The sequence below is a fragment of the Hippocampus comes genome, unplaced genomic scaffold (assembly GCF_001891065.2).
Source record: "Hippocampus comes isolate QL1 unplaced genomic scaffold, H_comes_QL1_v1.1 scaffold437, whole genome shotgun sequence".
NCBI classification, from domain to species: Eukaryota; Metazoa; Chordata; class Actinopteri; order Syngnathiformes; family Syngnathidae; genus Hippocampus; species Hippocampus comes.
The window spans coordinates 299,761-325,037 of NW_017805699.1; the positions used below are offsets into that span (position 1 = coordinate 299,761).

General features: G+C 42.8%; 1 protein-coding gene and 1 long non-coding RNA gene across 7 annotated transcripts in view; both read left to right on the forward strand.

The window, feature by feature from the left end:
- LOC109523449 (RIMS-binding protein 2-like) overlaps positions 1–20,888 on the forward strand; it is a 41,671-nt gene extending 20,783 nt beyond the window's left edge. For 2 of the 6 annotated variants that reach the window (XM_019882618.1, XM_019882622.1), the window contains 19 exons: positions 1,106–1,192; positions 2,212–2,262; positions 2,687–2,891; positions 3,872–4,029; positions 4,153–4,238; positions 4,305–4,414; positions 5,562–6,377; positions 7,515–7,538; positions 8,155–8,306; positions 8,959–9,708; positions 9,789–9,944; positions 10,163–10,309; positions 12,491–12,593; positions 15,655–15,818; positions 16,105–16,273; positions 16,353–16,453; positions 17,061–17,132; positions 17,755–17,919; positions 20,503–20,888. In XM_019882618.1, coding sequence (XP_019738177.1) covers positions 1,106–1,192; positions 2,212–2,262; positions 2,687–2,891; positions 3,872–4,029; positions 4,153–4,238; positions 4,305–4,414; positions 5,562–6,377; positions 7,515–7,538; positions 8,155–8,306; positions 8,959–9,708; positions 9,789–9,944; positions 10,163–10,309; positions 12,491–12,593; positions 15,655–15,818; positions 16,105–16,273; positions 16,353–16,453; positions 17,061–17,132; positions 17,755–17,919; positions 20,503–20,727 — 3,741 coding nt within the window. In that variant the 3' untranslated portion in view covers positions 20,728–20,888. The remainder of the gene's footprint in view (positions 1–1,105; positions 1,193–2,211; positions 2,263–2,686; positions 2,892–3,871; positions 4,030–4,152; positions 4,239–4,304; positions 4,415–5,561; positions 6,378–7,514; positions 7,539–8,154; positions 8,307–8,958; positions 9,709–9,788; positions 9,945–10,162; positions 10,310–12,490; positions 12,594–15,654; positions 15,819–16,104; positions 16,274–16,352; positions 16,454–17,060; positions 17,133–17,754; positions 17,920–20,502) is intronic. The other 4 variants (XM_019882619.1, XM_019882621.1, XM_019882620.1 and 1 more) reach the window with 4 other exon arrangements.
- Positions 20,889–22,339: 1,451 nt separating this feature from the next.
- On the forward strand, positions 22,340–23,284 carry LOC109523424 (uncharacterized). The gene is made up of 2 exons (XR_002169759.1): positions 22,340–22,369; positions 22,643–23,284. It is a non-coding gene; the product is annotated as an uncharacterized LOC109523424 (long non-coding RNA).
- The last annotated feature ends 1,993 nt before the right edge of the window (positions 23,285–25,277 follow it).

Below are 25,277 nucleotides of genomic sequence, written 5' to 3' on the forward strand. Positions count from 1 at the left end.
ACTTGTTTTGTGGTCCGGGAAATCAGCTTTGTCACTTTCTCATTGCGTATTGATTTTAAAGACAAAGTCACTGTTTAGACGAAGCCGCTCAGGATGATGAGGATGGCGAAATAGAGGAAACGCAACTTCATTGAAAACAGCAAAGCTCTTTAAAAAAAATGACCCACGGATGATAACAATAAGACAAAAATGGGAAGGCAACTCTCGAAATAATTGCATTCAAATCTCTCAAGAAATGGAAATGCAATTAGGTGCCGCGAACATTTTTTTTTTTTGGGCACGCTAGCAGATAAGGAGACGGATGCTAACGCTTCTTGCGTTGTACAGTCCTGTATTGTCACATCGTGTTGGTTGTGTTGTTTTCCTGGCAGTCCAATAATCATATTGTTTCATTTAGTGAAACAGAAAGACCTTTTAAACATAATTTTCCCACATTAGGCCAAATGTGATTTACTTCCCTCTCTGTGTTATGTCCCGTCCTGCCCGGATGCATCAGTCACAGGCAAGCTGAATCAAATAGCAGACGCAAAACATCTGTCACACGACCGTAAAACGTCTTTCCTGTTGTATAATCACCATAGCGTATAGTAAGAGCAAATGCTGAGATTCCTGCAGGGAGCCGAGAGACATAAAAGTTTTCTCTAAGGCTTCCTAGACAGGCCTTCAGCAGAACCAGCACTCTGTAGCTTAGAGCTTCTCCGTGATTATGCAAAGCGGCTGCTAGCTGCTTTCGTTCAGGGCACCACTGTCAAAGCCCAAAGAGAGAGAGAAAAAAAAAAAAGAAAAAGGCTTTTGGAATGAGACGAAGAGCGGAAACATTTCACTGTCAGAACTGGAAAGTGGCCACATACTGTCAAGTCTTGAAAAAGGATAAATATGAGCATGTGGTCCATTTGCTTTGGGTGATTATATTTGGAAGTGACTGAAATAATATTTAAAAAGAAAAAAGTTGCAAGCATGAAACCCAACAGAGTATTGATTCCTGTTGCGTCTGGTGTAAAAACGTTGCCAAACATAACCACAGCTATCCTAATAACCTGGTAAGCCATTTCTTTGTGGCTTTGTTTGCTTTTTTTCATTTACATTACGGTCTGTGTCTCGGCAGCATATGCGCAAGACTGATGAGGACAAGCAGCGGCCACAGACAGAGCATGAGCGGGCCGAGCAGAAAGAGATCCATCAGTTGCAAAAGGTATGGCAAAAGTACAAATGGAATTACAGATTGATGACACAATTGACTTTCCCTGTGAATACATCTGAATGGTCGACCGTGCGTCTATAAAATGGCGTTGCTTATTGGTCGATGGGTCTTGGTGGTGGTGTCCAGTACATCAAGTGCTCTTCTAGTTGGGAATATGATGTTTGTGCTGAGTCACTGTTGACCCTGGATGAAAAAAATCCAGGCTTGTCTCTTCCTGGGTTGCTAAAAATGTTCTTTTTGTTGTTATATTTACATTCTTTTCAAGCGCTTTTTCCAGCAGCCTACACTCTATTTATTTATTTATTTTTAAGCGGTGTGTTGTCTGATATCTTTCGCGATGTCCTCAATGAACCAAATCCTCCTAGCGATCCTCAATTGTAAAATGAACAGCATTCAGTACTCTCAGCATATCGGTATCTTTTACTCAGCTTTGAAGTATTTACTTTTGCTTATTTGTGCATCATATGCGGATGGACATTTAAAAAAAAAAGCCTCAGGCATACAGTAAATTTAAATACTGTGCGAATAACAGTTTAATTTGGAGCTGTTCGAGCATATTAAAATCATACTTATCATATGTCACAGCCACGATTCAATCAATTGGATCGCCAAATTTGTGAACGGATAACTGAATATGGGGTTCACTGAACGGAGCTGACCATTCCAAAACATGATCCATTTATAACGGTGGGTTCTTCATCTCCAAAAGCCGCATGGAATTAAAAGTTTTGCACTTCAAAACGATCCCAAGCCAAGTGAGGAAAATCATGTCCAAGCAGTTTATTATAGTTTAAAGCCGTTCTACCTCACTTCGACTTAGTGTACTCGCCACTGTGCCGGGGAAACAAATCTGTGACACTTCATTAAAGCAGTACAAGGCCAACTTGCCCCTGTGGTGAGTCTTATGTTGAGTGGACAGTGTTGACAGCATGTCAGGTGTGTGTTGTCTTCTCGGAGTCCACGGATTGTGATTATTGTGTCACGTGTCAGTGTGTGTGCTCTTCTTCCAGGCCCGGCTTCAAGCTGACCGTGACCATGAGCAAGCCATACAACTGTTAGAGGTACAGTAACACACAAATAAAAGTGTAATCTTGCAAATTTTGCCGGAGCTAAATCCGCTAGTTTAATGCTAACATGCAATGCAAAAGACCATAGACAGGCAAACACATAGCACCGGTGTTGCAGTGTCATCATCCTTGAAGCAATGGATATTTCGACATTGATGATGCAGCAACACATGACAAGATAACGACACTCACATGTCATACTCATTGCATATCCTCTGCAAATACACAAATACTGCATCTTACTGAGCATTTGTGAATGTCTTATGTCTGTTTATCCGTATATCTGGATCATACTACAATTGGCGCATGCTAGAAGCTAATCTCTTTAGAAGACTCAATTGTGTGCAAACTCATGCCCACTGCGTGCCTAAGTGCTTAATCTTGCCCTTCCGTGCCCTCCTCTCATCCTTTGTCAAAGGTCCACATTTGTGACCTGGGGCAGACATGCGGTTCACAGAGTGAACACTTCCATCAGTTGTCCAAAGATCTGCTGAATTTCCGTTTACAATCCCATTCTGTGGAGATCCTCCTGAGTAAAGCCACCTCCGAATCCTCCAATTTCCTCTCAGAGGAGGAGCAGCTCCCAAAAGTCGCTGTCGGATTTGAAACCCAGACAGAGGCAGGTAGGTCCCATCTCGGATTAATCTCAGTTAAAGAAATGAAAAGGGAAACGATTCAGTATACCAAGGCTGTGAAAATGTTTCATCCAAAGGCTGCATACAGATACAACAAGGGCTACTTTGACATGCTACACCTTTCATTTATTTACAGGATAAATCCAGGATGTCATTTAAGTCAAGCTAAGATCGACAATGATATACTGTATTGTTTTTATATAAAGTGAGTCAAAAAAAGTTCCAGGACTATTGTCACAAAAGGCACGTTTCAAATCCAAACGTCAAGTTTCCCCCATAGCCCATCACAGCCATCTTGATGTTGTCTATGAAAAATCACAACGGGCCAGGACTACTGGCACCGGTTGTAGTAGTATGCTCATCCCATTTTTTATACTCTGACTAAATCACTTACAGTAGTTGTGAAACTCTTCATTTGTGTCTGCATGACTATTTTACACCGCCCACTGATGGTCAAGTCACGCAAACCAGAGGGAGCCACAATGAATGAATTGTTTATTATGTTGAATGCTGTTCTAAAGTACACTGTTGTAGACTGCAGGGCATCGCACCAGTTTGGAAAAGCTACTAAAATACGGACAACGGGCTGCAAATAGCACCGCTGTGGTTATACACTTAAGTAGCGTTTGTGCAAATTTGTCATATTAGTCACGCTTTGACCACAAAAGTGATACAGTGCTGTCTACCAGCTCCGATTTCCTCCAGCCATTCATCTGTCTGCAATCTTACACTGCAATTTGTGTTCCCTGCATTTTTCATGAGCTTAGCCCCATAGACATTGATGGTATTTAAGGACAAATGTGCCGCATACTCTCATTGATGAGACCAAACTAGCCTCGGCCGTGGAAGGTGTTTGCCTGCTCACTCACTTTAACAGGAGATCAATAGGCACGCGCAATGAGATGAAAATGGCTTGCAGGAGAATTGACAGTTGCTCTTTAATTGTGATGGAAATCAATTTCTCCCAGGCGATGAGAGAGCGCCAAACGCACCGCCACTGATCTCCCAGTTCTTACAGTGCCCACAGCGGACTGGACACAGGGAAAGGCCAGATTGGCCGTCCGTCAAATCAGGCACCGTGAAAACGGAACTCGCCAGCTGCGCTCGGCGGCTGACACCATCAGCGGTGAGTTTTCAAACTTTGGGATCAAGTTTTGTTACGCGCTAGTGGTGTGTCAAGGAAGCAGACTTCAGCTCTTTTCTATGTCGGGAAGTTACCGATGACTTTCTTTTTGCGTTTGTTGTCAAGCTACAGATGGAGGATGAACCAAGCCCATCACCCAGGTCCAAGCCCCGCTACACAGGCCAGGTCCGCCTTTGCACTGCCCGATACAGGTGAGGATCCTCAGTTTCTTCATTTGTTTGTTTGGACTCCTTTTAAGATGCAATTTCTTCTGTTAGTTACAATCCCTACGATGGACCAAACGAACATCCCGAAGCAGAGCTCCCACTTGTGGCTGGGAAGTATTTGTATGTATACGGCAACATGGATGATGACGGATTCTATGAAGGTGAGATGGAAAAGTGTTCAAAGTGTTGAGCAAAATGCAAAGTAAAGATCATAATAAAAACATACCGCTGATGATCTGAAATCTTTGTGTGTGATAAATATGCAAGGAATACATCAATCAGGAAGGGGGCAAATACTATTTCACAGCACTGTACATTTGTCAAACATGCCATAATCTTTTTGACATCCTGTAATTGAATGATTTCTTCTGATATCTGGACTAAAAAAACAAAATGGTGACGTGTGTTTGTTATGATCTTTAACTTGTGGGAGAATATGTGTGCACTTGTGCCTGAGGACTTTACTGTCTTTACAAATGACTGGAGAGATTTGCGATCAAATCTCCAAAGCATTATGACGGCCTTTCAATCAGACCCAATGTTAATTCCCAATCGCGAGCAAGCCTTCGGGGCTAGCGCAGGATGCTGCAGACGCCGTTGCGCTCAGCTGCTCTGACTAATTAAAGCTGCAAGGGAGCGTGGGGGGAGTGGGGTGAGATTGCACGGCGGCGTGGAGGAGGCGTTGTGTGTTTACCATCAAGCAGAGAGACTCGGGCAGCGGACCAAGCTGTTGTCAAGATGGGACCTTGGTCCCTTTTAGCTTGATGACTAATCCTTCTGGGCTCACCTTAATCATCAGCACCCTCGCACGCGCATGCTTATGCGCATGCGCACATACAAGTGAAGGTCCATTCCAGTGTGTATTGGAGATGTACACATCAACCAAAGTATCAGCACACCACGCTATTACACCTATAGGAAGTACAATCAAAGACAATATGGAGTTTCCCTCCTTTACCCCTCTGACTGAGTCCCTGTCCATAGTCAGCGAGAAGGTCCCAAGGGTGGTGTGCAAAGCCTCAGGCAAATATAAGGTCACTTGTTGCAAACACTGACTACCTACCGACAAACACTTGGGTGCGCATAGTGTACATATGCAGTTTTAATATGAAAGAAAAAAAATGGGGTTTGCCTCGCTAGCTTAGGCTATTCTTTCCGGAGTCTGAGTTGAAAGTCGTCTCTAAACGGGAAGATGTGATGCCAAAACCGTATGATTAGCATTCAGTCGATTTCTGAGTCGTAAACTTGACTTATCAACTAGTCGACTAATCAGTTCTACCCTTAATTCAACTTGTTTCTTGATCACAGGTGAGCTGCTGGATGGCCAGCGAGGACTTGTCCCATCAAACTTTGTAGAGTTTGTCCAGGACAAGGAGAAGCTGTCCATTCAAGCTGGAGAAGGAGAAGATCTTGGCCCGGTTGATCATACGCCTCTAGCCTTGATGCCCCTGGATGGAGGTGCTGGCCAGGATTGTCTCCTCGGCTCAGCGAAAGCCTTGGTACCCTGTAGCAACGGCACCGTGGGACCCCTGGACACTGGGGACCTGGCTGAAGACGTTGTGCCTTATCCCCGAAAGATCACGCTGATCAAGCAGCTGGCGCGGAGCGTCATCGTAGCTTGGGAGCCTCCGGTTGTGCCTTTGGGCTGGGGGAACATCTCTGGCTACAACGTGTTGGCGGACGGCGAGCTACGAGCCAGCATACAATTTGGCGGACGTACCAAATGCTTGCTGGAGAAACTGGACCTGGACGGATGCATTCACCGTGTGTCGGTACAGAGCGTCACCGACAGGGGATTGTCGGACGAGCTGCGCTGCACTCTTTTAGTGGGAGCCAATGTGGTGGTGGCACCTTGCGGCCTCCGGGTGGATGACATCCAGCGGGACACAGCCGAGCTCTCCTGGTTGCCAAGTAACAGCAACTACGGTCACACCGTCTTCTTGGACGGAGTAGAGCACACAGCGCTAAAGCCGGGGAGGTATAGACTCCGCTTCTTCAACCTAAAGCCGCTGACGGTGTACAAAGTGACAGTGGCGGCACAGCCTCACCAGGTGCCATGGCAACTGCCTCTGGAGCAGAGGGAGAGAAAGGAAGCGGGAGTGGAATTCTGCACTCAGGCTGCAGGTAAGCACTACATCATGGAGACAGTATCAATAATGTATGCATAGCTTCATCGTCCCCCAATAGATTTTGTCAATATTCCTTCTGAGGAAAAGATGGATCCTGTTGGTCGATGTGAATGCACAATAACATATGTGTGTGTGTGTGTGTGTGCGTGTGTGTATTCTATCCAGTCACAACATTAGGTAAACCCATTCCGACCGAGTAAGATTAAATACAAGTACCATATTAGCCCGAATATAAGACTGTGTTTTTTGCATTGAAATAAGACTGAAAAAGTGGGGGTCGTCTTATATTCGGGGTCTAGACATTATACCCATTCACGACGCTAGATGGCGCCACATATCATTGAAGCGAATGCTGAACTTGACTCCTCAGGCCAAAGTGAAACTCTGTCACGAAGAATAAAAATAAAAATAGCGGTAGCACGAAGAAGAAAAATAAAAAAAAAAATAGCGGTAAGTAAGAAAAAAGAAGAAAATAATAGAAGAGATAACAGAAAATGGAGAAACGTAGCGACAATCTGGAGAAAAGTGGGTCGAAGATCGGCCAGGTTAACCGGCAGCTGAGGAGAAGTTCTGATGTAAGTAATTTACATTTTAAAAACCAGAAGCCATTCATTTACGAATGTGATTGCACTTTAGTTTACATATTAAGATTTGAATGAGGCAAAATAACATGCTTTTTCTCTCAAATATATTGTTATAATCATTTGTTTCAGATGTACTGGAATTATTTTCTGCATGAAAATTAATTTGGTGTTCACAAAGTCTTTTTTCAAACTTGAGTCTTGAAAAAGAGGGGGTCGTCTTATAATCAGGGCCGTCTTATATTCGGGCCAATACGGTACGTAGCTATTTCTTCTCTCTCTGGCTCACCATCTAACACTCTGAAAACGCTCTGACTCATCAAGACGGGGGATACAGGTGTTTGGCCTTGTTGGATGCCTGCACTTGAATGAGTGCGCCGTCTCGTAATATGTAAAAAGAAGATTTTTAAAAGGCAGCGTGCATTAGAGCTCATAATAGTAAGCATGTGTGCATGATGTTGTGACTGGTGAACGGGCTGTACTATATCGCGGGTGAGTACAGGTCCCACATTTCCTTACTGTGCCATTGTTGTGTATTGTATCTTGTCTAGGTCCAACACCCTATTGCAGAACAGGTCAGAATCAAATATCAATCCCGAGCTTCATTTCACATACGTCTCACTCCTGAATGACCCTAAGGCATTTGTATTCACTGAATAAATCCCGATTTTATTTCGAAAACCAAATCAAATGGGTTTTGCTCAGATTTCCTCGGGGGCACATGACTAATTAGCACAATACCGAGCACTACAAGATATGATCACTTATTATCCCGATGAGTCATTTTCCTCGCCTATGGCGTAGCCCGGCTTAGCCGTTATGCCATTTACAGTGGCACTTTACGACTCACTGGAACGGCCGTGTTGTATTGTATTGAGTACGCGTTTGTTTCTGCATAAATGCAGTTGTGCACGTGCCTTATTTTGACAGATTGCACATGAAGTATCACACACTGGCGTTTTGATGTGAATTTATCCCACTAAGCGGTGTCACCTAATCACAACATTGCACATTATGCAGCATGCACTCATAAATGAGCCCATGTAGTTCTTTTGAGATGTTCCGCAACCACATCACAACCCTTCCTATTCCATGTTGGTGCATTTTTGTGGAATGCCTTTCTTGTTTGTATGTCACCTATTGGATATTGAAGATGAAAGAATTTCACATTCTCTTTCTTATACTTCTCAGGTCCTCCCCTGCCTCCGCAAGATGTACAGGTGCTCTGTGGGCAGGCACCCGGGGTCCTTCAGGTCCGCTGGAAGCCTCCCCTATTGTCTCCCACAGGCACATCCAATGGTGCCAACGTCCTTGGCTACGCTGTCTGCACTAAAGGACAGAAGGTCAGGTGGATGTTTTGTTACCCGTACTCCAGTCATGTATGGTCAACTCTGATAAAGCATTTTTATTATAGTGAGGGGTGGATTTGGGTTTACAGAGAATCTCAGGGGTTCAGTGGATCAGAAACGGGTCACTTGTGGAGACAATACCAACAATTCAAACAGTGTAGGGTTTATGATTCAGGATTAAGATCTTCGAAAAACCTTTTTCGACCCTCTGGTGACAAGAAGACTGACTCAACCTTTTATTTGCAAAGATGGTTTTATTTATTGAGTTTGTTGCTCGGTTGGAAGTCTGTCTTCTCTCATCTTCCAGATCGCTTCAGTTAACTTAATAGAAAAGGAGGCGAAAAAAAAAAAATCCCATTATTGTCAGAAAGTTACCGTTCCTCCATTTGACCTGGAGGTCAAACGTTTCACTTAGATTGAATGTATCTTAAAAAGTTTAAATACACATTTTCAGATATTTTCTGACAACATCAATAGACACAAGAGGATGTGTGGCAGAGTTATAAGTTATTATTAGTTTTTTTTGGGTGGCGGGGGTTCTTGTCTGTGTGTGACACGAACATGTGTGTGACATGAAGAGAGGAAATGTGAAGTATAAATGACTTTCTTTGCCCTTGCCGATCGCTTGTGTCTGTCTTGGAACCAGATAGCAGAGGTGATGTTCCCAATGGCAGACTATGTGACCGTGGAACTGACCAGGATACAGTGCCTGGAGGCAAGGGAGGTCATCGTCAGGACGCTGTCCGCACAGGGAGAGTCCCAGGACTCCCACGTCGCCCTCATTCCAAACAACCTGCTCGTGCCTCTACCTCCGCTTCCTCTGCCAGCGCCGATGCACCCCCATCCCCACGGCCAGCCTCACCTTACGTCGCCTCACCACCCTCATGTCATCCCGCAGCTTCCTGCCCCGCCCCAAGCCCACGGACAACCACTCCCACAGCAGCCCCATCCTCCACACCCTCAACCCCTCCCGGGACTCCCTCACCCAGGCGGGCCCCACCCGAACCAGAGTCGAACGCCGCATCCTCATCCTCATCCGCAGCCCCTGCACCTCCATCAAGGTCCCAGGCCCCAGCACCGACTGCCTCTGCAGCCCCACGCTCATCCCCACCCCGTACCTCAGAGACCAGTAAGTGCCAGAGACCTGGATGCCAAAGAGCAAGCCGGCCACCACACGGCCGCCGCCCCGCCCGGTTGGGACCTTACACGCTCCCCTTCGTCCCAGGCGCCTGTGCCCATGCAGGGCCACACCCTTGAGCCCCCTCCACCTGGCAATCCACGTTCCCCCTCCCCCCAGAGGATCCTACCACAGCCGAGAGGCAATCTCATCCCAGACAATGTGGCCAAAGCCATCGCCCGGGAAGCGGCGCAGAGGGTGGCGGCCGAGAGCGGCAAGGTCTGACAATACCGCGTCAAGACGCTCTCGTGGCTGTCACGGCAACATGTCAACATTACCCTTTGGGTCTGACATTTCAGGGGGACCGGAGACCTGTTAGCTACGGCGAACAGGGTCAGTCCTTCCACCAGCGTCACTCCGATGAGGAAGAGGAAGACGAGGAGGCGTTGGCACATCGCCGACGAAGAGGACCTTCGGTCGATGAGTTCCTCCGAGGCTCCGAACTAGGAAGGCCGGTATGTGAAATGCGGCAAGCCTTCTCACGGCATCGCTTTGAATAGACTGACCTTAGAAGAAAAGTCTATTTACAAGAGCGTGAGTGCTGCACAACAACACGACCGTGCCGGCGTCACTGTGTGTGTGTTCATTCGTCATGCGTGTTTGGCGTGTGCACGTCTGTATGTATGTGCACTTAAACAAGTGGGTCTGTGTGTTTGTGTGTGACTGTCAAAAGCCTCACTATAGTCACAATGAAGATTATCACAGCGAGAGCAGCCGCGGCTCTGACCTGTCTGACATCATGGAAGAGGATGAGGAGGAACTGTATTCAGAGATGCAGCTGGACGAGGGACGCCGACGCAACTCGCACAACACACCCAAGGTGCAGTTCTTTGCACTTACTGTACTTCAAGCAGAAAGACTCACTCATGACCATCCAAATTTACTGTTGGTTTTAGTGAACTGCACAGGCACAGATACTTCACTGCTGCCTTTTCTTGCATTTGATATGTGTTGTTAGCGTGTTTGCCGAGTTCAGTACAGTGGAACCTCCAAAGTCGAATACAAATTGTTCTGTGACGCCAGTCACAAGAAGTGAATTCATTAATTTTAGTCTTAATTTACTCAATTTTATTTCATTTAGTGGTTGCATGAAGTAAAATCATCTGCATCCAGGTACCTTTTTTTAAGTAGGCTATGCATCTACTTAAAAAAAGTATCTGGATCCAGATGATTTTATTTTGTCCAGCCACTTGATGAAATAAAAACCATCTTTTAAGCAGTTTGATTATATTAGGTTAAAGTAAAATTAGTGACAGACAAAGGCTGTGGTGCCTTCAGAAGGCAAATTTGTTATCATGATCACTCTCGTATTGCAAATCATTTTTCAGCATTGAAATGAGTAGAGATGCAAATAATCCGTTCCAGTCCCCCTAAAAACACCAAAATTATTTGTTTTAATTTTTAAAAAGTGCCCTCAACAGTTTTGTGTCGTATAAAAAAAACAACGTAACAACATTTGTTCTCCAAATAACCTGCAAATACACAAAATGTGAGCACAAACCACGACTTTATCTAATGGGTTGCCCTTCCTTGTTGTTCTTTGTCATCTGTGTGGTTTATTGGCGGTAGGCAAACCAATTTACTGATGATGCATTTGCGCCACAGACTGATCTTATCCTTCCCCTGCAGGGAAACCAATGTGAATTGATTTTGGCTGGAAGTTGTAAATGTTGCATTTAGTGGTTGAGTGGTCTGAAGATTTGATAGTTGGGATGACTGAGGTATTTATTTTTATTTATTTTTTAAACCGATTCTCCATTATTGGCTAAAAGTCACCTTGTTTTTCTGCTCGAGTCAAATCCCCGTCTAATGTAGAATTATATGTTTTGGTTCCATCTTGACGCCAAGGAAGGAATTATTTTGAAGACAGTGAGTTAGGAAGCTTCTGCTTTGCCGTCATCTTATTGCATCTATCGGCAATTCTTTTTTAGAGTGCTATCAATTACTCTGGATTTCTAGATTCTTGCTATTCATGTGAGGTGTCCAGAAGGATTCTGAATAGAACAAGTGTATTTATTGATTAAAAACACAATGCCAACAAAGTACAACGAAGGACGCTGGTAACAAAGAACCAGGAAAAGACGAGAACAAACCAAAAGTCCTTGCAAAAGGCAAGGAGCAAGAAAAAACATAATTGTCAACTCAAAGGACAATCCAATCCAATACACAAAGAAATAAATCGAGAATAATAACAACAATGCTACAAAAATACAGAGAATGTCAAGAGAATAAAAGCATTTGGGGACAGAGTCATGAGCAAGGCTTAATAAGCCGACAGGCAGTTGTCGCCGTGGCATGGCTTTTAAAGGAGAGAAGTAACGAGGCCAGATTCGGGACAGGTGTGACTCATGAGGGAACGCCCATTCTCCAGCTGGTGACTGAAAAAACTAATCAAAAAAAGAACGGATCATGACAGCTTGGTCCTTATCCCCAAATAACAGGAACAGGAACATTATCCTGAACATTCGCATCTACTTGCTAGAATGAACTTGGGTGTTGATTGGGTATTGCTCTTAATGTACCGCGCAGCCCATGTTGCCGTTCGTTACTTTTCTGGTTTTATTTGACTTTTGAATCTCCAAGAGAGTTTTAGTTCGGGTCTAACTTTCACTTGCGTGCATTTCGACTTTGGATGTTCTATTGTACCGGGGGCATCAATGGGTGGGTGGATTAAAAATTAGGGGCTAACATGACAGGAGGCGCTTCACAAATCCTTGGTTTATTTCCCCGACTCTTACTTTGTACTTAATAATTAGAATTGTCATTTTTGGAACAATAAAACTTCTCGTGGGCTTATGTGTGTGTGTGTGTGTGTGTGTCAGCGTGTCTGTGTTTCAGTGTACCTGTCTGCGAGTGTTGCATGAGTTTGTTTACATCCAATTTTGTCAAGAGTATGTCACCGCACATGACTGTATATTTGGTTACAAACACAACGGTGGGGAAAGTGAGCTCGCTTGTCTGCGGACGGCATGTGAATAGTTCCTCGTCTTTTGCGTTGTAGTTAAACACACCCTCGAGAGGCCGTCATGACCGGGAGAGTGGGCAAAGGATTCGTCACGGAGGCTCGCAGCCTCAGAGACGACCTCTGATGGTCCCTGCCATCGGTCAGTATCACCTGGTTCCATTTATGTTAAGTTCCATACGTGACATCATTGTTAATTTTTTGGGGATGTTTCATGCCGTGTTTTGCGGTAACAATCAAAACTTTTTTTTTTTTTTTTTGCCTTAGAAAGTCAAATTCTACAGTCTTTTAATTCAAATAAAAATACGTGGAATGACACCATGCAATCTTTATACTGTACATTAGATCATCTCCTTTTTTTGCATCACAAATAGACATGGCTTCAAATTTTTTGCATCAACACACCCAAAATCTCCCAAATGTGGGAACATGTGTTATGGTCTGCTGAAATCAACTGCGATTTTTATTTTATTTTTTTATTTTTTTGACAATGATTACAAAAGGCATCTTCTCATAACCTTGACCGGCCGCCTGAACTTTCTAAATGTCTTTCTATTTTCCAACATTATTCTGTCTTCTTACATTCATGTCCAGTTTACCTTTTGGATGGAATTATGTTGGCCTTGTAACCTCGGCCCCTTCTGATTGGTGTTTTCTGTAGAAGTAACCTCTGAGAATAACAGTGAGGGAAACATGCCCCCCAACACCGAGAAGAATAACTATGGCAGAGTAGCTCGGTTCAGGACCAGTACTTCCCGCAGGCACGGGGGCGGCACCAGGTCTCCCCATGGTACGTGCTGCAAACTGCGGTCCTGTCTGATGCCGCCACAGCACGCCGGCCACGACGCCACCAGGCAGTTGGCATGTTACAATGGTTTGATCGATATTAATTCACACACTTTGCAAAGTCAGATTCAAATACTATATTAAGTGGACGTTTTTTTCCATATCTTGTCAGAGCAGGATACTTCCATGTGGCCTCGCAAATCAACGATGCTGGATGACAAGTTTAGGGGAATTGTTTCTTTAATAAGAATGATGGCTGTGAGGTCGTTTTACTTTTTGTTACAATGGTTTGATCGATATTAATTCGCGCACTTTGCAAAGTCAGATTCAAATACTATAATAAGTGGACGTTTTTTGGCATATCTTGTCAGAGCAGGATACTTCCATGTGGCCTCGCAAATCAACGATGCTGGACGACAAGTTTAGGGGAATTGTTTCTTTAATAAGAATGATGGCTGCAAACCGGGGCGTGCTGGAGCTTATCCCAGCCGTCTTCGGGCAGTAGGCGGGGCACACCCTGAACCGGTTGCCAGCCAATCACACAGAGACGAACAACCATCCGCGCACACACTCACACCTAGGGACAATGTGGAGTGTTCAATCAGCCTGCCTTGCATGTTTTTGGAATGTGGGAGGAAACCGGAGTACCCGGAGAAAACCCACACAGGCCCGGGGAGACCTCTATGAAATCTATGAATCGAAATATACTTTGATGGTTTGGCCTTAATTCCAAGATTTTACTCAATTATACGTTCCAAGCTTCATCGAAAACAGTCGAGGTAGGAAAATGCGATGATCAACCCTTTGAGGGACAGCGCGAATCAGTTTTGATCGTTTTGTACATCAGTAGTATTTTACGGGCGAAGAACTGTATCCGATTATCAAAGAAATCTATCCATCCATCCATTTTTTTCCGATCCGCTTTATCCTCACAAGGGTCGCGGGGCGTTCTGGAGCTTATCCCAGCCGTCTTCGGGCAGTAGGCGGGGCACACCCTGAACCGGTTGCCAGCCAATCACACAGAGACGAACAACCATCCGCGCACACACTCACACCTAGGGACAATGTGGAGTGTTCAATCAGCCTGCCATGCATGTTTTTGGAATGTGGGAGGAAACCGGAGTACCCGGAGAAAACCCACACAGGCCCGGGGAGAACTCAAAGAAATCTATGAATCGAAATATACTTTGTTGGTTTGGCCTTAATTCCAAGATTTTACTCAATTATACGTTCCAAGCTTCATCGAAAACAGTCGAGGTAGGAAAATGCGATGATCAACCCTTTGAGGGACAGCGGTTACTAAAGTGGACATCTTATCATGTTATCTGGTTACAGGGTGCATGAAAGGGTGAAAGAAAAAAAAAATTAAAATCTGTACTCACTTGACGACACTAACGTATATAGACATCATGTGTTTTTGTAATTATCATTAGAGTCAATATCACCTTTCAATCTCGCCCATTTGAGTCAATAAATACCCGCTCATACCAAATTGTATGTTCATTCCTCTCCAAGTAAGTTTCCAACTTTGAAAATTCCCGAATTTGGCAACCCTCCCTGCAAGTTGCCTGTTTCTCTTTGATTCTTACTCACACCGCTGAATGGCATGATCGCACTGCACAGATACGGCGGACCCACCACTCAAGTGATCCGGCTTGTCCACGGTTGGCGACCGAGACTGCTCCCTTCGCTTCACTGAGCCTGCTGAGATCCCTCCCTCTTTGCGCTATGAGCCGCACTTTTATGGAAGCATTTTCAGCATGAACTTTTGAGTTTGGTTGGACATTTGGGGTCAATGCATCATCTGATGACAGGATCAAAAAAAATAAAGAGAATATTTTTTTTGTGGCATATCAGGGAATGATCGTGCTTGAGTTTTTAGGGTGTTAAACGTGATGCTAAGAGATTCACTCTGCAGTGTCCACGGCCAAGAAATGACTTTATAAAGTCTGCGTGGACTATCCTTCTGAAGTTGTACATATTATAATATTGTGGTGATATTGCGATGTACTGTAAGGTTAGATTAGTTCAAGATGTCGTATGTTGTGTGCATGGCAAAGCACTGGGTGTTCCTCATATTGTCTCTTGTCTGTGTGTCATTTCCTGCGTGTTGCACCGCGGTCTGTCTTGCTCCTTCTTTTGTCTTTCTACACTCCCCAAAAATACGATCAATGTGTATTTTAATCTGTTCGTGTCCGTATACTTTTGGTAAGGGCAATTTTAGCACACTGCCACATGTTTTAGCCCCAAATGATTTCCATCCTTTTTGCCAATTTGCTCCGTGTCCCCGAGCAAATCACTTGATTGTCAGTAAGCTCGCACTTTTATTTTTTTCAGAAATGCAAATGCAAATGCTGTCAACTTTACTCCATCTGTGTCTCGAGCCACCGTTTCATTTTTTTATTTCTGTGTTCAAGATGGCTACCGAGATCATCATTCTCCCACCTACTTTGATGAGTCAGAGACAGAGGAGACCTTCCGGGTATTTGTGGCGCTCTTTGACTACGACCCCCTGTCCATGTCCCCGAACCCAGACGCTGCCGACGAGGAGTTGCCCTTCAAAGAGGGTCAAATCATCAGGGTGGGAGTTGAAAGAAAACAAAAAAAACAAACAAAAAAAAAAACATTTTGACCTGGCTCTGCATGTTGTTGTTCTTGTAAAATTGCATTTTTTTTTCCTTTCAAAATTAAAATGTAATTCATAAAATTACATCCTTTTTCTTGTATTTACGTCTTTATTTTGGGAATATTTTTTTCTTGATTCTCCTAATTCTACGACTTTTTTTCTAGTATTTTTTGTGGACCTCATATTGAGTAGGAATATTTATCTTCACACCTGGACCGTATTGCTGCCTCTTTTTCACCAGATATATGGGGATAAAGACACCGACGGGTTCTACAGAGGAGAAGTGAGGGGAAGGATGGGGCTGATCCCATGTAACATGGTTTCCGAGATACGAGCCGAGGATGATGAAACCATGGATCAGCTCATCAAACAAGGCTTCCTGCCTCTCAGCACCCCGGTGGACAGATTAGGTACTAAACGTCAGATGAATGTAAGTCCACCGATGACTAAATGTTGGATGACATAAAGTCAATGATCGTGGCTTTTCAGAGCAGAACAGGAGAGGCGTCCGCCGAGGTGAAGCCTCCAGGAGGATGGTGGCTCTGTATGACTACGACCCCCGAGAGAGCTCACCTAATGTTGACGTTGAGGTATCACGAACAACACAGTATGTCATTCCAGAACCGGAGGACAAATTCGGCACCAAAAAAAAAAAACGGACCTTTTTGATTTGAGAGTTTTCCGCGAAATCAATCACCATTTAGCTCATCTATCAGCGTTACATATTTTGAGCTATTTTGCTTTTTGGTGCAACCCTGCTGCAGATACTCAGGCAACTGAAAACATCTATTTAAACCTATCAGGGACAGTGGTTACTACAGTGGACAGATTTTCATGTTGTCAGGTTACAGGATGCATGAAAGGGTTTAACAATATTGCCAAATCAATGCTTAGCAATGAAATGAAGTATTTGAATACAAATGTAATTTTAGTGTCACGGTACTCTAATTATAGGGTTGCAAATGAAAATAGTTGAACAGCTGATTATAGGATGTACCCTTGGTCTGCTTATGTTTGAAGCAATTAGCTTAGTGATGTCGCGTTTAGTATAATAATTCCAAAGCAATGAAATGTCTGAAAAGGTCCTCCAATTCGGGAATGAAACTTCATGCGCGTTACCGTCTTAAAAACAAAACAAATTAAAAAAAAACGTTTTGCTCATCTGCATATCGAGTATCTTTTTCCTTCCTCTGATAGGCTGAGCTGACCTTTTGCACCGGCGACATCATCGCAGTCTTTGGTGATATTGATGAAGACGGTTTCTATTATGTGAGTGTCTTCATTAATCTTATTGAATGTTGCTATCCGTATTCTACATCTTAACATTACCAATGTCACACATTTCCATATATTTTTCAAGGCTTGACGGTCCCATGCAATATTTTGTATTTTGATGCGTATGTGACTTTAAACACAAATCAGTATTAGGACTGAGGAAATGCAGTGCAAAGAATGCTTCCATTTCAAGAGCTGAAGTGATTTAAAAAATATATATGGTGAAACATCACAAATGAATGCTGTACTTTTAACTTTGCGAAACACCTTGAGTTACCTTCTGTACGCTGTGTACATGTACAGTATGTGGGGAGGCCAAAAACTCAAACTTGTAATTTGTTTATGTATTTATTTCTTTCTTTTTGACGGGTTGGCAAAAAAATTTATGATACAAATCACGGCATTCGCTTTACCGATGAGCAAAAGCTAGCGAGCATAGCACTACCTCAACTAGCACTGATGTTAGCAAGCTAGCTCGCCATGATATTTTTCTAAATTACTCAGAAATAGACAACCCAACTTTATATTTGAGAAAATACTTTCATACAAACTTGATGATGGGGCATTCAGAATCCCAATCTGGGCACTGAAGCGTTCGCTTCCCTCCTTTCCACAGGGTGAGATCAACGGTCACCGTGGTCTGGTTCCCTCCAACTTCCTGGAAGAAGTGCCTGACGACGTGGAGGTGTATCTGACCGATACGCCCTCCCACTTCCACTCCGAGGAGCCTGCCAACCGGCTCTCTGCCAACTCTGCCGCCAGCGTCCCGGAGGGCAAACGGGTACATCATCACCATCGCCGCTCTCAGCGCTAAGGCCCCTGTGTTCATGCATTCCTTCCGTCTCCTCTCTTTCTCTTGATTTCCGTCTCTCGCTTTGCTCCACGTTGCCATGCGCGTGCTCTCCATCGTGTGTGTTTATTGTCCGTGTGGTGGCTGTGGTGACCAACTAACAACTCCCCCACCCTCTGCTCCGTCACCGTCAGGAAAAAAAAAGGGGGGGGGCGGCGACCAAAAAAATGAAAAGCAATCGAGTGTAATACCTTTCTGAGTCTCAGAGAAAGTCAGAAGCAAAGCCTGACATGGACAGAGAGAGGATAGGCTCTGCGGGGAAAAGGGGGTTGCGGGTTCTTGCATGCTTGAGGAGGCTCAACTCATTTCCTTCCATTTGTACCTCTTTGCACTGAAACACGCAAATCTCATTGTGGTTATTGTGTACGGCAACAAGAATGACAAGTGCTTTAAGAACACCTAACTGCAACACTGGAAACAAAAACTCATTTGAGGAAAAACACACACACACACACGCACACACACACACACACACACACACACACACACAAAAGCATGTCTTTTTCGTAACGGTTCCATTTTGTAATGACTCTTGACTGTTGTGTTTCCCGAAAAGAGGCTTTGTTTCTTGATGTATGTTGCACACACATCAATCTATTTTTCAGCTCTGTTTGAGGCCAAAAATTTACCGGCAGCACTGAGACATTCGAACTGTATCGTTACAAAGGAAACAATAAAAGACAACCAAAATTGGATATTAAAAACCTTCTTTTGGCGCTCTCTCTCTCTCTGTTGTTGTGTGTGTCAATGTTTTCATTGTGGTGCATTGTGGTCTGTGGGTTCTTTCTGATGGTGACTTACGCTGCTACATTTTCTGCCTTTTTGTTTCATTCCCCCCCCGCGCCTCTCACCCCGCTTGTCCAACAATAAGAAAAAAAAAAAAAACGGAGGACAATTATTCATTTCACACCATTTGCCCCCCCTGCCCCGTACAGTAAGTCAGCAACTTGAGATACCAAACTAGCGGCTCTAATGCGCTCCAGCTTGAAGTCCCAAAGGCTTTTTAAAATAACAGCGACGTACTATCTCACTTAAAAATAGAGCAAACAAAAGAGTGCGTCAAGGTAACGCATTAGAAGACAAGCCTGGTATCTCCAGTTGTGTTCCTGGGTGTTGCTAAGACTCTACTCTTACTATGTGTTCCCCCATGGCGGACTGGTGGTTGGATTCCTCTGGCTCTGTCAAACTCAACTGCCTCCTCAGTGTTTCTACCGCATTTGTACATTGTCCTTTTGTTCAAACATGCAGGTGCGTCCCGAATCACAGTAATGTAGGAATTATCACATTAAAATGTGAAACCTTAAAATAACTAGGTCACGGGTGTCAAAATCATGGGCTTGGGCCATATTTGGACCATTACATCATTTTATGTGGCCCGGGAAAGCAGATTATGTTGACTTCATGTTTCTGGTGAGAATTCCCAAATTCCAATTTAAAAGGCCGTGTGATGCTATTTGAAGCTTTTTGCTGTTAACTTGCAGCATATATATGATTTTATATTATCTTTGGCATCATGGAGGTTGACTTCATGTTTCTGGCGAGAATTCCCAAATTCCAATTTAAAGGGCCGTGTGATGCTATTTGAAGCTTTTTGCCGTTAACTTGCGGCATACTGTATATATGATTTTATATTATCTTTGGCATCATGGAGAACTCATTTCTTATGAAACATAGTCCCAAAAGGCCCCATAGCACACATCACTCCGAACTCGCTGTCATTAATTTGACCCCCCCTTCGAGTCAAGTCATTGTCCGCAGCCGGTCAGCGGTTGCCCAGAGCCCCCATCCCCACAAACGTCAGGCCGGGCAAGCGGCGACACTCCGCGGGAGGCTTCTCATTCAAGTGAATGGGATCCAGTGTGTGAACGCAGCCACTTGTCACCAAGTCCGTTGCAAAAATGAAAGGGTTTGACTGGTTGCCGCCCTGAGAAAGTGGCCGTGTGTTTCGTCTGCAGGGGCGGTACGGTGGGATGGCTCCTCACATTGAAAAGGGAGGACACAGTCATTTTCTGGGAATGAGCAGGAATGCTCAGGGATGGGTGAATGGAGGAAAACACCACTATGGAGGTGCTTTTAGTGAGCAATTAGCCTTTGGCTAAAAGCTCCAAAAAGTTGATTTAATGTGATATGACTCCTTTTAAATAAATGTACTAATTCAAAACTACTTTTTTGATGTTTGGCACGGTCTTCCGTTACAAATCACAAGCATGTTAGCTTCATTTTCAAACTCTAAATCGTCCACAACTGAATGTGAGTGTGATTGGTTGCGACTCGTCCAGGGTGTACCCCACCTCTTTGTCAGCCGGAATTGGCTCCAGTGACAAATATAGACAATGAACGGGTGACGGATACCATAGACCTGACCCTCCAATGTGTACTCTGTATATTTCTGTAAATATGGCAAATGTGTCTTAAAAGGATCACTACCTATAGGTATCAACTTGTGCTCCCAAGGAAACAACATTCTACCGTCCAACACTTCCTTGCTTCCTTCCCCATCGCCTCTCTCCTCAGATCACCCCGGAAACCCGCGTCGATAACGACGTGACACCCGTACGCGCGCCGTCCCCAATCGTTCGTCCGCTGCTGCCGGGCACCATGAGACCACTCAGTCCGACAAGGAGAATCCCCAGCCTTCCCCTGGACACCGGCAACCCTCAAGATTTAGCCAACAAGAAGAAGAAAGGACTCCTCTCCAAGGGCAAGAAGCTACTCAAGCGACTGTCTCCTGCCAAATAAAAGCCGACATGTACAGCGTAGCCACTCCACTTTCTGATGTTTTCTCCAGGACTGGATGAGCCAGACTGAATATGGTTCAGTTCCTCTGTGATCCAAATCAATGACGTTTTGTGTAGTGCCATAAATCAAGATGGAAGCGACCACAAAAAAAAAAAACACACCCCAAAAAAAACATGACTGTGATGTATTTTAAATCAAGAGATTGTTTTCATAATGTCGAGTTGAATCTTTTTTGTTGTAGAAACGATTACATTCTCTCATACAGGGTACCTGGAAATGGTTACATACTTTGTGCAGTATGTTTCGGATGTGAACAGGTTGAAAAAGACAAATCCGGAGGTGATACTTGCCGCTAATGCAAGTGCATCTATTTTTGCCAACCGGCGTGAATACAGAGCGCAGAAGTTGGCGGAGGGCTGCACCGCTGTGGGTGTGGTCACCCTCGACTTCAATCACGGGCAATTAAAGTGGCTCTTTTTGACATGGCTGACTTTGACTTGGAGATTGCAACCCCCATAGCTGTGTCGAGTAATTGGATGATTTGAAAGAGTATAATAACGATGCTAGTGAAAATAATAATCAAGGCTCAACGGTTCAGAGAGTTTCTTCCAAACGAAACGTGCCATCATTTGTGCCAAGGCGTAGGTGAACCGTCTACGAAAATAGAATCCAAAGGTTTTATTCAGTGCAATATCATCTACCGGCGGAAGTATATGTGGTCGGGAAAGATTGATCAGAAATGGATTGAAATCATGAAGCTTTCATTCAAAAAGAGCTTTTGGAGCACCAGGCGAGCCTCTCAGTGGCCTTTTCCAAAAAACAGCAAAAGTGTGACATTCCTTGTTGGAGTTAATTTTTTTTGTTTTCTCCTTGAAAGTCAAATCACATCAGTTGGGTTCATAATTATTCGTACAATGACATCATTGTATTCATTTAGCCTCAATACATTATCACAGTACATTGATGTTTGGACACAATTGTTTTTGATGGCAAAGGAAGGGGTGCCATGTTCAATGCAAAATGTCTTTTTGTTGCACAGTTATATGACCGTTGGATGGAAAATCACATTTGTTGGATGTGATGCACTCATGTCTTGCATGTCTTTTTTTATTTTTATTCATTTTTTTTTCATCTCTTAAAATCGAGAGCTCACGTCACGTGACGTAACAATCATACACTTATTTGTCATCATATGAATAGAATATCTATAAAAGAAGCAGAGAGCCACGTTCAAACCTAGTTAAAGCGACAAATCAAAAAAGTTGGTTGTGTGACTATAAAAAAAATATATATATATATATATATATATATATATATATATATTATCGGATCGGATTTCTTCCAGACAGCCGCGCGTTGCCGAGGCAACGTTTGACATACTTTTTTACACAAGTAGGCGTTTTCAAGCTGATATTTACAGCATGTACAGATCATGTATTTGTACTTATTTCTTTATTGCAGTGATCAAAAAGTGCAGGTGGAACTGGAAAAAAAATATCACATTGGGTGGCTCACTGCTTTTTAATAATAATAATAATAAAAATAATAATAATACAAGTCTCTGCCATTGTCACGGTGACGGATAGTGGAGACCTCTCGTATTTTTATTTATTTATTTTTTTTGTGCAGCGCTTGTGCAAATGTGTTCCTCTCACTAAAATGCTCAGACCATGGTGATTTCAATACCTGATGTTATATAACACTGAGCGCATATACAATATTCATTGCCTTGGCTACAAAAGCTTCTGGTAATGTCGCTGGATTTGTCACACAGTGACGTGAAAGTAATTTACACTTAATGACCGGATGGTAGAGCCCCGGAGCAAAATTATTACCAATAGTAACTTTTGTTGCGTAAAATCATTTTTGTATACTTAAAAACAAACGGAAATCAAATTTTTAAACTAGTACTAAGTGAGACCTTTGAAATGCTTTTTTTTTTTTTTTTTTTCAAGATGTCTGAATTTGGAAGTGATTAATCCTCCACAATGTAACTCAGAGGCTACTGTATTTTGTGTCCAAAAGAAAAACATACTTACTGTGCATACTGCTTTTTGACAGCAGCATAGACACAGACATAAAAAATAAGGCAAGTGATTCATAAATATACTCATCATAACCATTGACAAATAATAATGATTTAAAAAAAAAAGGAGGGGATGTTTCATACCCAGTCATAAATGTTTCAGTGCAAAATACAACATTCAAGTGTATTTATCTCAAGATCCAAACAAAGGTCAATTCATCGTGAAATATTTATTCATTTACTAATAGCGACGCCGATTGATTTGTTCCATCTCAAAGTATAAACAATAAGAGTTCTAATAATACAATTATGTATGGGTGTTTTTGGCGTGAACGCTGTTGTTATTTTTTACTCCATCTGTTGATCATTTTGTAATGTTTCTACTTGATTTTGTGACAGCCTTTTATCAGTGCACTGAGTTGACAAAAAAAAAAAATCATGAACATTCTCATAGTGTCTTTCGAAATCAGATGTATATTCCACCGTATGTGCTATCTTTGTGATTCAAGTTGCGGAGAGAGAGAAAAAAAACAACAACAACAAATTATTGGGCAGTATTTAATGGTGATCGTGTGGGTGTGCATGTAAAAAGAAAAAGCAGACTTTTATAACCTGAATAAATTTGATATTTTGTAAAATATTTGCGTTTATTTGTGTAAGCTGTATGTGGTTTACTAAACTGGAAGGGATATTTTTTTTGTTGTTGTTGCTGTACAAATAGCGCGGTCCTGCTAACAGCGCTAGCTTCTGATCGGCATTGTTGACCCGGTGCGGATGTGGTGGATATTTGATTTTAGCGACGTGTTCCCTGCAGTGTTATAATAGTTCATGAGAACTATTCATTCAACTAAACCAAAAATATATTTTTCAATTTATACCATACATGAGATCTGTATTTATGATGGTATTGCTAGTCCATTCAAAAGATGGAACGTCAAATAGCCACTTGTGAATTTAAATTGACTTTACTTTCTTCCACAATGCTTACAAACTTTTTTTTTCCTTTTCTTGCACTCAACAAAACCTCCAAACTAATACTAAAACTAATAAAAATTAAACAAGGCAAGCATTTTTAAAAAGTTGAAAACTAACAAACCTGCTTTAAAAAACGAATTATAATTCAATGAATTAAAATAAAAACAAGTCAAAACTAAATAAAAACGACATATTATATATAATTAAAAATCCCAAATTATTTTAACCTATCTGAACCCTGGTTCACTATACGTGCCACACCGATCACTTCTCATAATGGGAGCCGAATCATTCCTCCCACTGTCCAGCAGTGTGATTGTTGGGATGATGGCTTACAAACTCCAGGAGTTGCCTGGTTTTCCTTCAGTAAAGGCCACTGTGGATGCTTGGAAAGGTTGCAATTTGTAATTTTCACCACCTGATGGCAATGTATCCTGTATTTTTAAATATTTCAAGAATGAGACTGGGAACCAGGAGACACTGTGGATGACTGGTTGAGCAAGTCCACCTCACAGTGCAGCGGTGCCAGGGTTCAATTATGGCTCCGGCCTTCCATTGTGGAGTTTACATGTGGATTTTCTCCGGTTTCCTCCAACGTTCCAAAAATATGCATGGTAGGCTAATGGAACACTCCACAGCCATTAAAAAAACGCCTTACTGTACATGGTAGTTAAAAAAAAAAGCCTTGCTCTACATGGTCGTAAAGGAAAAAAAAAACGAACCAAAAAAAAAAAACACCTTACTCTACACCTGGTCATTAAAAAAAAAACGGCTTACTATACATGGTCGCAATTAAAAAAAAAAAAAAAAAAGCCTGACTATACATGGTCGCTCAAAAAAAAAAATCATAATAAATAAATAAATAAGTCTTACTATACATGGTCATAAAAAATACATAAATCAATTTAAAAAACTTACTACAGTATATATTCGTGAGGATAAGCAAATTAAAAATCCGATGGATATTAACTGGTAAGACTGGTGAGTCACGGCATTTATGTATTTCAAATTACAAACTGCACAAAATTTTAAAAAAGTCAAAGAATAAAATAAGACAAAGTAAAAGAGGAATTAAAAACCATATTCATCGAAGTCACGTTGATCTTCATTTTCCCTCAAAGTCATTGACTGTGAATACTGGTCTGCTAAAGTTGAAAACGAAGCTATGATTCTGTTGTATGAATTGAAAGGAGTGGATCCAGTTTTATTGTACCTTCTACTCTCTAGTGGAAGGCATTTGACCGTTCAGGCTGTCACTGTGAGTTTCTGGCAAATAGTATATAGAAAAATACATTATTTGTAGAAAATGAAACCTTCATCAGTGCCCACCTCCTGCACCATGTTCCAAGTTTATAATAGTTTGGGATTTTTTTTTCTTGGATTTTATTTTCATCGTTACTTTTTGTTTCGTTTTGACTTTATTCGATTTTATCAGGCACTATTCCCCGCGAATAGCGAGGGTCTCCCGTGTATCATGTTTGACGTTTATCCTGTGCAGTTACTTTTCAGGCCTCCAGAGGGCAGCAATGGCTTCCCCTTTGGAAGACTT